Genomic DNA, 11,057 nt, shown 5'->3' with positions numbered 1-11,057 from the left:
GGTCAAGAATTGCAGTGCGATGTCGCCAAGCGCCTTAGGGGGCCAGGAGGATCCCCATCCATGTTCGGAAATTGGACGGCCAGGAACAGCTCATTGCTCGGCTTGGTTAAGCGCTGACGGGACTCCATTTCCAATGGATCGGAAACCCGCGAATGGCTTCCCCGCCGGCCGTCTCCTCGACCGGGATGTAAGACGCTGTGCCACCTTCTGGCCTCGGCTGCAGGATTGCACAATTAAAAAAGGCACAGAAAAGAGGGCCATTGGACCACGATCTTGGGTGCTCGAAGGTCTCGGTGGTCTGCCAAGCAGGGCTGGCCTCTGGGGTTGCTGATTTTCGTGAATCCTTTCGTCCATCAACCAGAGCTTCATCCATGCTTCGATCGCGTGGGTTGTAGGGACTTATCCGCCACGTCGGGTTGTCGAACCCACAAGCTGGGACTTCACAAGTTCTTCCTCTGAGGCGGCGAGATTCTTGATAGACAAGTTTGCAGGCAGCAGATACTTGTAAGGCTGATTCTATCCCCGTATCACATCAATAATACCTGGCCAAGCCATCCTCACAGGGAATGAAACTCGGTGCCTAAAGCAATTAAAGAGGGTCGAGACCGACAGCGCCCGCCTCCTGTCAGCAGTTTCTTACTCTGATCAGTTGGCCATAGGCAGAAGAGAAGCTCTCATTCTCTCATTCATATTGCATTCCATCCCGTACGCGTCCTTCATCCTTCCGATGGACTCATCCAGTACGAACACTTCCCGACCGACGGACAAACCAGTTGATGAAGTCCGCTGCCATCAGGCCCTAGTCATGATTGAACCCTAGCGCAACGGCTGCTGGATGCCAGAAGTGCAAGCTTCTTGTGCCACATTCTTGGCCTGGCGGGTGGCTTTATGCTTAAATTCAGCATTACTCGTGTGAAAAGGGTAGCGCCGGAGGTTCTTCCTTTCAAGCCGCCCGGTGTTATGATTCCTTTTTGACGTTGCTGTGAATCAGATGGCGTTTCCTGACAGCTTCGATCGCAAACTGGCTGAGACTTGAGCTGAACTCCGCTTGAACTGATCATGTTAAGGAGCCCATCTCGTTTGAGCTTCTCCGAAAAGACCCAACTCAATGACCGTGTCACCTTTGTTGTTCTTGTGTGTAGTAAATGCCATGTTCTGCGCCCAGTGAGTGCATCTGGCAAGATTGCCCTCTCAGTGATGTTGGCCCCATTCTTGAGCGTCATCTTCAGCGTCATTCCGAGCGTCATCGCGCAGAAGAAAATGAGTCGTATTACAAATGATGATATTTCGCATCCACAGAATAAATGCCAGAAATCGACAAAAATGCCATGCTCAACAACAGAGACGACATTCACTACAGGATGACAATTTGCATGCAAAAACATAGTGCAGTCATTATGGATTACAGCTATCACATCACCTCACTAGAGAATGCCGCAGACAGCCTGCGCATCGCGTACGTCGATGAGCAGCCAGCATCACATTTGAAAGGCGTCATTGTCCTCATTCATGGCTTCCCCCAGACTTCATACCAGTATCGCAAAGTCATCGGTCCACTGGTTTCTGCCGGGTGAGCGAACACACAATTCAATAACAAGAACCGCCATCCATCCACTAACACCACGTACTACAGCTATCGAGTCGTCGTGCCCGATTATCGCGGCGCAGGACTATCCTCCAAACCCGACAGCGATTTCAGGAAAACGACCATGGCAAACGACATGATCCTGCTATTGGACTACCTGAAGATCACGGATCCAGTGCACATAGTCGGTCATGATATCGGCGGCATGATCGCCTACGCCTTCGCAACCCGCCACGCTGATCGCACCGCCTCTCTGGTATGGGGTGAGTGCCCTCTCCCGGGTACCACTGCTCACGAAGAGGATCGAACCACCCACGGCGTGCAGCAGTTCCATTTCCTCTTTCACTCGGTGCCAGACCTACCCGAAGCACTCGTTTCGGGCCGCGAAGAGATCTACCTCAGCCACTTCTTCGACAAAATCTCTCACAGGCGCTTGGCTATCTCGAAGGCTGACCTGGACCACTACGTCGAGATGTACAGTCGGCCTGGAGCTCTACGCTGCGCGTTTGGTGTTTACAGGGCCTTCTTGACGGATGCACGCGAGAACCGCGAGTGGATTGAGCAGCATGGCAAGTGCAAGGTCAAGTCTTTGGGTCTAAGTGGAGGCGAAGGTAGGCACAAGGAAACTGCGCTGGAGATGTTTGAGGAGGTTCACGAAGAAGGGTCGGTGCAGATCGCGGAGGTCCCAGGGAGCGGACACTATGTGGCAGAGGAGAATCCGGATGGTTTTGTTCAAGCCATTCTCAGTTTCATTAAACAATAGTTGTAAAATGTCATGCTCTTCGATATTGGTGTGTTGTAGGTCAAACATCCGCCATCTCATTCATGATTCTACTATTGCTCTTCTGGATTCTATACTCATATCTCAAACCGCCCATTCATCACATCTTCCAGTAGCTATCGCCGCCATGCAGGCCTGATCCGTTCTTACATCTAGGGTTCTCGTAATCCTCCACGCTTCCCATCGGCCACATCGGGATGAAGCAGACCTCACTCAGGTCGCAGCCGGAGCATCGCTTGAAGCGACTCCACCCCAGGAAACTTATCAAAGAGCGCAGCGCGTCGGTAGACGATTCCAGGTCCGAGGTTATGACCTTGGTGGAACTGGACAGCCTTTCCCTGACCTCGAACAGAGTAGAGCATATCTCTGAGGTCACAGCCTGGAACGCCGCGTGAATATACCGATCGGCTTCAGTCGAAAGAGCGATACTCTGCAAGTAGAATTCTCCACACCGCGTGACAGCCTCGGACAGGTCAGGCTCCCCGTCGTTCTCCGGGTAGTGGATGAAGACGTCCAGTAGGAAGTTGAGCTCGTCCACGAGAACATCGGATGACTTGCTGTTCGCCATGAACTCGATCCTGTCTGCATATCGACCGACGATGAGATCGGAGATGCCCTGCCAGTTGATGGGCGCGAGATCGACATCGCGGCGCAAATCGATACTTTCGTGGATGTATTTCTTGATGACATTGAGTTCAGAGTCGGAGACATTCACAAGCCTGGGCAGATCCGGCCGTCTCTCATCGGGGTTCGTCAGGTTGACCGGGAAGAAGAAGGCAGAAACCATTGAGGAGTAGTCCACCAACGTCCGCGAGGCACCAATACCCTGGTATCTCTCAGCAAAGCCACGAAGGCCCTCAAGCCTGTTGATGCCGCTGTCCCGCTCTCTGCGATCGTTTCTGTCTGCGCGACGCAAGGCCTGGATCTCCTCCAAGTCGTTCTTGAAGTCGCACATGATGATCTCGAAACCAGCTTCCATGCGGAGGATTCCATGCAAGCCCCAGGCCTCGGCCAGCTCGCAGAGTTCGTTCGCTCGCTCTCTTTCTCCCATCGGACCGCCGCCCCGCGCTTTCAATGGCTTCTTTGTTGACAATGGTGTGGATCGAAGTCCTCTCAAAAGGTGATCCTGAGTGTCAAGTGTGCCCATACTGGTCTTGCCACCGCCCATGCCGTCGACGTAGAGAAGCTGAAGCGGTTTCGTTGCTCGATACACATGCAACCAGCCTTCCTCCTGTTCAGAACGTTTGAGCTCGCCATCTCCGATGACGTGCTGTTCCTCCGTATCCGGATGCTCCGAGGCGAACTCTGGAGGTGGCCCTCCCGGCGGTCCTCTCGGCGGTTCACCGGGAGGTCCCCGGGGAGGTCCTCCGGGCGGACCGCCAGGTGGTGGTCTCCTGCGGAATGGATGCGCAAACTGCTCGGCGTGTTCGATCTCGTATGCAAGCCAATCCGGCTCCGAGGGCGACTCCGGGCTGGTGTTTCCATGATACAGAAGCACCCCTCGCGGAACGGTCGCCAAGAAGAAAGACATGCCATTGTGATGGAGAGACGAGCCCCACTGACGCATGGAATCGTGCACCGCATTGAAGATCTGGGGTCCCCGCTGCCGGGAGACTTCTTCGCTAGGCCGCAACTCCCCGGCGTCGCATCGTGCTAGCGCACTCAGGGAGAGAAGGAGAACTAGATTCGAGGGTGCCAACATTTCTGCACATTCAGGGTCGTTGCTGGCGACCAGAAGGTGGTTGTTGGCAGCTAAAACTTGCAACAAAGGAACGCGAAGCCGGACGGGCTGAGTTGGGCGGCGGCGGTGAGGATTTTAATTCACGCCGACTCGGGAATACGCTCGGAATAGACTCGGCGGAGCACAAAAGACGCGCGTTCCAATACGGTCGACCGATGCGCAAGTTTCTGAGTCGACTGACGAATACTTCGGCTCATCCCACTTAAGCCGGGGTTGTAAGCACATTACACGCTGCTACGAGAAGGCGAAAGTTTTCAAGCGCATACGTTTCCATCGCTGATTTGTGGCTTCGCAAATGCTATTGAAGGGAGCTGCTTGTTGGCGATATCAGCGGAAGACCGGCAGATTGATAAGATTATCTCGAGGGCTGAACCATGCTCATGCTGTCCCGTTGCCGGGTCAACTTCCGGTGGGTGGTGGAGGGCAGTTCTTCATCAATTGAGGCATGTTCACGCCTCAATCTGCTCCGATCTCAAACTGAGAATGATTTCTTTCAAGGCCCAAGTAGTGCTACGAAGCCAGCTGATACATCTTGGTTTCTTCATGTTGCAAGCATCACAGCTAAAGAGATCGCACCCCCATCAACGAAACACGAACGAAGCGACATTCCATGTTTACTTTGCAATTTGCCTGTTGAATCCAGAGAAGTTTCTGGTTTCTCTCGCCCCCCAAGTTCATGTACACAGCGGCAGCCACTCCAATATTTCCTGATGTGACCATACGACTAGACCTTTCCTCTTTCCAAGAACTTCTTGGGAATATCTACATGCCTGGACCTGATGTACTCACACAAGTTTTTTCCAAGACTGTCAAAGCTGCTCGTCGAGTTGAAGCCGCGATCGAGGTGATCCTTGAGTAGGAAGTGCACCGCCCGAATATTCGGGAACTCGCACCTGTCAATCTGTCGGCCTTTATCATCCTTGCCCAGCAGCTCCCTCAGCTTCGCAGTACTCAGCAACGAGCGAAGCCAGTCCCACTCATCATCATGGCGCACGAACAACCCCAAGTTGGCGTTGGAGCTCTTGTCACCAGACCGGCCCAGTACGACCCAGCCGAGCGGTCCTCGAATCGTCTCGCCGAACTCGCTTAGGGCAACGGGGTTGCCAGTGTCATAACTGGGCTGCTCCCTCTCGTACTCTCGCACGTTAGTGGGCGCGGGAATATCCACAACTGTTCCGTCAGGCAGATGCGCCGTCTCATGGACGAATGTCTGGGGCATCAAGCTGACCCAGTACTCGAAGAAGGGTCTTCCGATGGCTGTTCGCATGTCAGGGGCCATGGTACTACCAGGATAGCCCTGGAGCAGATTCTCGATGCAGAATCGCGCGAATGAGCCTCGATCAGAGTCGACAAAGTTGTTACCGGACAGCAGGTCCGGATCTCTCGTCTGGGCGAAGATGCGCATGTCGACTGTGGCCTCTTCCTGTGACTGCGGGTCGGAAGGGGCTGCACCTGCTACCATGAACCGCAGACAGGAGAATTTGTTGATGTGATCACCCATGAGGGCTTTGGTTTGGCGTTCAACCATTGCGGCTTTCTCTTCGATGTCGAGACCGGTGAGATAGAAGTGGAACTCAGCTTGCCAGCCTCCCTTCGCGGTGATACCAACTGAGGAGTGTCAGCAGGTTGCGGCAGCTGTTGCGATGGGCAGAAACAAACCTTTGGTAGTTGACGGAGGAGGCAGGCCCTTGACGCCGGAGACATGGACGGCATTGTCGCCGATCTGTTTGAGATGCATGTCTTCAATGGACGCAGTGACATCGGAGTTGTAGTAGAGCGGTCCTTGGATCTCGTAGAGAAGTTGACTCGCGATGGTGGCGGTCGTGACAAGACCGTGCTTCCCCTGCTCCATGGTGATGACGGCTTCCCCCTTTTCATCGATGGCAGCGATGGGGTCTACGGCGAGGTGAGCAAGAACCCATTCAACGAAGTGGCCCGTTACTTACATCCCATATCCGTATCGTTCACGCCCAAGTGCTTGAACCCCGAGTAGTAACCTCCGGTAGCATACGTGCTGCACTCAATAATGTGCCCAATCATGAGTGCGCCAGCCAGCTCAGAGATGTTATCCCGTGTCCAGCCATGCCACCACATAGCAGCGCCGACTGTGACCGAAGCATCCGCAACACGGCCGCAGAGAACGATATCGGCGCCGGCCTTGAAACACTCGGCAATACCGGTGCCACCGAGGTAACACTGGGCGCAAATGGGATCGAAGCCCCATTCCTGGATAGGCTTGTTGGCTGGAAGGTTCAAAAACTTTTCGCCTACATCGCTGTTAGATAGTTCTTGCTCACACCGTGAAGGCAAATCATGATGACGAACCCTTGTTATAGAGATCGAGTACAGCGTCTGTCACATCATCCCCATCGACAACCCCAACCTTGAGCTCAACGCCGTGCTTGGATATGAGTCCTTTGACCGCCTCAGCGAGTCCATGGACATCACTTGCACCGGCGTTGACTGCAATCTTGACACCGCGTTTCGCCAACCAGGGAATGGCTGGGTCGAGTTCATCGAGGAAGTACGGCTCGTAGCCCTTGGCGACGACTGTCGAGCCTGAAGACATGGACTTCTGAGCGAGGCGATCGCGCTTATCGGACCCACGCAACGTCATGTTACACTCGGACATCCAATCTCCGGTGATGACATCGACGTCCTCGTTCTTTGCCATGTCGTGTATGGCACGCTTTCGATCGTACACGCCTGTCTAGATTCAGCTACCAAGTCACAGGTGGCAGAGAGTGACGTCTGGGACAAACCTCCGGAGCAGCCAGCGACTCTGATGGGCCGCTTAGGTCCATGGCTACTGCCATTGGTGCCATTAGAAATTGCACTGGGTGCCATGACGAAGTTTGTGGTTGAGATAGCAAGAAGCCTGGTAAATATCGAACGAAAGGTTGTGTCAGACGTCTAGAGGCTCAAAGCTCATCATCTTTGTTCAGGGTATGTGAGAGCTATCAACTTCATTCAAATGAAGATATAAACCGCACCCCGGAGTTTTCTGCCCAAAGTCCGAGGCAAGACGACCCGGGATTCGATGAGCGAAAACATGCCAGCAACATTCGAGGAAATAATGCCATGCCCAGGTTGCCACAGGTTGGCGCTAATGATTCAGTACCCGTTGGGTGCATGCTGGAGGTGGTATGCCCGCCTCGCCCCGCACCATTGCCGGAGTCGATCATTCGAGATGTTGGAGAGTAGATCCTACCTTGTGCCCTGGAACATGACTTCCATGAGCATTTGTAATCCGGGCGATGGGGACTTCATGCTGTGTATCAATGACAAGCTCATGATGCCGTGGAACACGAGGCCAACAGTAGTATGGACAGCAGTTTAGATTTCAGTGACTTCGACATTGCAAGCAGACGAATTCGCGGAATTTGAAATGCAAGAGTAGAGATGCCATGACTGCCTGCTATCTTTCATGAACTCTCCTTATGCAGAAACCCGCTGTGCCATTTCAAAAACGTCCAAGACAAACCCGTCCTCAAATGCTTCGTGTTCCGTATGCTCTCATCAATAGCCTTACTCTTGACATGGACATCCTTCAGATAGGCCTCATTTTCATAGACCTCAATAGTCCACATCTTCTCACTCACTTGGCGGTCCCTGGCGACTGCGTAAACAAGAGTACCCTCTTCGTTCTTTCGGCCCTCATCCACAACGCCCTCCCAGTACTTGATAGATGTCTCGGATCCCCCGGGAAAGTAATCCAGCTCTGCGATAATGACCCAGGGGTCCTCATCCTGAAACTCTGCCACCCGAGGCCGCGAGAACATGAATGTCTCTGAAGGTAGAGACAAGCGATGCATAGTTGGTGTGCCCGATAGGGGACTCGCATCGGTAGCAGTCATCCATGAGATCAAAGACTGGACTCTTGGTACGAGCAAATGCTTATCAAGAGTCTCTCTGGAGGAATACTCCTCCACAACGTAGAGCGTATTCTCCTTCTCAGGATCTCGGAGGATAAATGTTGCGTATTTGAGCGTGCCAGGTTCGTTAGCCCAGGCGTGTTCAGCGCATGCGGCGAGTTGATCAAGCATCTGTTTCCGCAAGCAAACGTTAGAATCGACGTAAATACACGATATCGATGGGACTGGAGGGTCATCGCACCTCGTCGCGGTCCTCATTGTTGGCGAGGGGAACAACGGCAATGAGAAAAACCTTCGGACTCATTTTCGTGGGTTCGGTGGTTATTTTGAAAGGCGATCGTGAGTTTTCGGCAGAGTTCTTCTTAGATGACCTCGTTAAAAAGGCATGAGGATTATGCCAACACGTTTTGAGAACATTCTATGTGAGGATGTAGATATTCGGCGTCCCCGCACAACGGCCCGTACATGCTTGCCTTTTTCCGAAGATGGGTCCACCTCCGCTGGAGTGCCGAGCACAGGAACACATCATTTCTTTTCATTTTCATGAAGACGTTAACTCCTTCGATGCAAGACACATGCCGTTCTATAATTTCTTAAGAGAATAAACATAACTATTCATCAGTTGCTAACACAACGTCTTTATGGGTATTTACATGTGAGGCCTGGATCCTCCGTCAAAAACCTGCATGGGAAGCATTGCCCGTCCGCCGCTACATGGCCCATTTCTGGTAAGAGGACATCTCAAAGCTTGGCAGTGAATCTTGTGCCATCTTCCAGCGAGCAAATACCATCAGTCATTCGAATCAACTCCCTCCTCAGTATCTTGCCTGTCGGATTCCTGGGCAGCCGTTCCACTGCCCAGACACCACCTCTCAACTTCTTGTATCCGCTTACTTGACCGTCTACAACCCTCTGAATATCCTTCAGTCTTCTTCGTGTTTCTTCTTTTCTCATCATGTCACCATCTTTGAGCACAACCCACGCGGTCGGTACTTCCGTGAGCTGACTCTCATCCCACAACGCGCCCACTCCTGACTCTCTGACAAGGGGGTGGGAGTTGATGATTTGTTCAAGCTCGGAGGGACTGACCTGAAAGCCCTTATACTTGATCAGGTCTTTCGTGCGACCTACGATGAACAGTCTGCCCTGGTCATCAAAACGGCACACGTCGCCAGTATTGTACCACCCCTCCTGAGGAAAGGCTTCCGCATTCGCCTTTCGGTTGAAGGCATAGCCTCTTGTGATGTTAGGACCTCGAAGCCATAACTCCCCTGGACCACCTAAAGCTGCATCATCTGCAGTTCCCTCTTTCTTCAGCGCAGCCTCAATCCCGGGCAATAGCCTACCTGTCGAGCCATCGGGAATGACCTCGTCGAATTCTTGATACGCAACATAGCCTGCGGCCTCGGTCATGCCGTAGGCCTGCACAAGCCTCCATGGTGCCCTACTCAGAAGTCTCTTGATTTGGTCTGGCTTCAAAGGGGCACCTCCGATGTTGATGACTTGTGCCTTTGAGAAATCATGCTTCTCCGTCACGTCCGAGTTGGCGAGGGCCAAAACGACACTCGGTACACCCTGGAACGAAGTGGCTTGGGTCGAACCAACGAGCTCCCCAAACCTGTCGATGTTGTACTGGGGCATCGCGTGGTGGAACATGCCCGTGTAGGGGCCGAGAAATAGGGGCATCGTCGTCATGGCGATGTGGGCCCAAGGCGTGAAGGCGACGGTTCGCGATGCAGTGTTGAACATTTGTCGTTTCCGGTCCAGTGCCGCGAGTTGAAATACGTTGGAAACGAAGTTGTGGTGTGTGAGCTCGACTCCCTTAGGCTTTCCGGTTGTGCCGGAGGAGAGGTGTATCGACGCCAGCCGCTTCGAGGTATCCGGCCAGTGAGGGACTGTAAGCCGTGTAGAAGCCATGAAGTCCTCCGGGATGTGTCTCAGGCCAGGAAGCGGCTTCAAGATCGTCAATATCGTCGGTTTCCCCCACGTTACTCCTTGCGCTGATAGCTCCTCAGCAGCAACCTCCACGGCCTCGTGAATTGCAGATATCATTGCACCATACGCCACGATGTAATGCGGTCTCGATATCGCAAGGCCGTGTCCGATCTCCGATGATTTAAGCGCATGGTTGATCGGACTCACAACCCCTCCGGTCCACAGAATAGCGTGAAATATTTCGAGGAATTCCACGCTGTTGGGGAGTACGATGGCCCAACGTGATTGATCCGCCGGGCTCAAGGCATCCGCGAGCCCCTTTGCAATCCTCCCGGAACGATCGCGTAGTTCTCCAAGCGTGATGCTCCTATTCGTGAGGCTATCTGCAGCGATAACATGAGATTCTGGCAACGGTGTAGCCGTGGTATGAAGCAGCTCCGTGAGATTCAGGTCTCGCGGTATGTCGATAGGTTGCGATGTGTACGTCCTCATCGTGGTAGTGGTCGGTGCATCGCTTTGAGTTCAGTCTCAGACAGTCGTCGGATGAACGAAAAAAATGAGTCGAGGACACTCTAGACAGCCTGCAACGAAGCCTGATGAACCTGTTTTGTCTCTTCCGTCGTGTCAATCCATCGGTACGGTACGGCACGGGTTCGACGAAAGGAGGCTCAATGGGAATCCCGTCCGAACATTTGCCTGCTGAGTCACTAGACAGCAGCCGCACTGGCTGTCATCATCCGACAGCCCTGTCCCGACGCTTTGTCGAGATGGAGGGAGAGGAAACGGAACGCGCAGGGATGGTCACGGCGGCAGAACGGGCGGCAGAACGCTCGAGACTGTGTCACGCATCGGCGGCATACAAGAGAGGGGGATGTTCGGCGTGCGGGGGGCGAGGACTCTCCGCATGAAACGACTGAATCATTAGTCTTAAACATCGGGGAGATTCCGCAGACGAGGCATTGGATAAGAAATTCCGGGCGTCATCCATGTTTCTCCCTCGTAGCCGATGTCAAGGCGGAGAGGTTGACGTCGGCGGTAAAGTCGGCAACCTCGGGTCGGCTGTTGTTGAGAAAATGGTTTGACGATGGCTTCGTTTTCGTAAACGACACTCGCATTTGACCACAGTTTCTCCACGGCTGT

At 53.4% G+C, this 11,057-nt stretch overlaps 4 protein-coding genes across 4 annotated transcripts; 1 reads left to right on the top strand and 3 right to left on the bottom strand.

Annotated features, from left to right (window-relative positions):
• Window positions 1–1,304: 1,304 nt before the first annotated feature.
• On the top strand, window positions 1,305–2,348 carry CkaCkLH20_08235 (alpha beta hydrolase fold protein; the record flags this gene model as incomplete). Its single annotated transcript, XM_038890950.1, has 2 exons — window positions 1,305–1,570; window positions 1,634–2,348. The coding sequence occupies 2 exons, from the start codon at window positions 1,305–1,307 to the stop codon at window positions 2,346–2,348; spliced, it is 981 nt and encodes a 326-aa protein (XP_038743713.1).
• Window positions 2,349–2,466: 118 nt separating this feature from the next.
• CkaCkLH20_08234 (uncharacterized protein) lies at window positions 2,467–3,897 on the bottom strand (the record flags this gene model as incomplete). The annotated part of the gene is made up of 1 exon (XM_038890949.1): window positions 2,467–3,897. One exon carries the CDS (start codon window positions 3,895–3,897, stop codon window positions 2,467–2,469), a length of 1,431 nt encoding a protein of 476 aa, XP_038743712.1.
• A 934-nt stretch (window positions 3,898–4,831) lies between these two features.
• Window positions 4,832–8,286, bottom strand: CkaCkLH20_08233 (duf1446 domain-containing protein; the record flags this gene model as incomplete). The annotated part of the gene is made up of 6 exons (XM_038890948.1): window positions 4,832–5,715; window positions 5,767–6,003; window positions 6,054–6,374; window positions 6,433–6,813; window positions 7,592–8,153; window positions 8,224–8,286. The coding sequence occupies 6 exons, from the start codon at window positions 8,284–8,286 to the stop codon at window positions 4,832–4,834; spliced, it is 2,448 nt and encodes an 815-aa protein (XP_038743711.1).
• A 437-nt stretch (window positions 8,287–8,723) lies between these two features.
• CkaCkLH20_08232 (AMP-binding enzyme) lies at window positions 8,724–10,409 on the bottom strand (the record flags this gene model as incomplete). The annotated part of the gene is made up of 1 exon (XM_038890947.1): window positions 8,724–10,409. One exon carries the CDS (start codon window positions 10,407–10,409, stop codon window positions 8,724–8,726), a length of 1,686 nt encoding a protein of 561 aa, XP_038743710.1.
• Between the last annotated feature and the right edge of the window lie 648 nt (window positions 10,410–11,057).

Source organism: Colletotrichum karsti (genome assembly GCF_011947395.1).
Source record: "Colletotrichum karsti strain CkLH20 chromosome Unknown Scaffold27, whole genome shotgun sequence".
Classification (NCBI taxonomy): domain Eukaryota; kingdom Fungi; phylum Ascomycota; class Sordariomycetes; order Glomerellales; family Glomerellaceae; genus Colletotrichum; species Colletotrichum karsti.
This window is presented reverse-complemented; position numbering and strand designations above follow the sequence as displayed.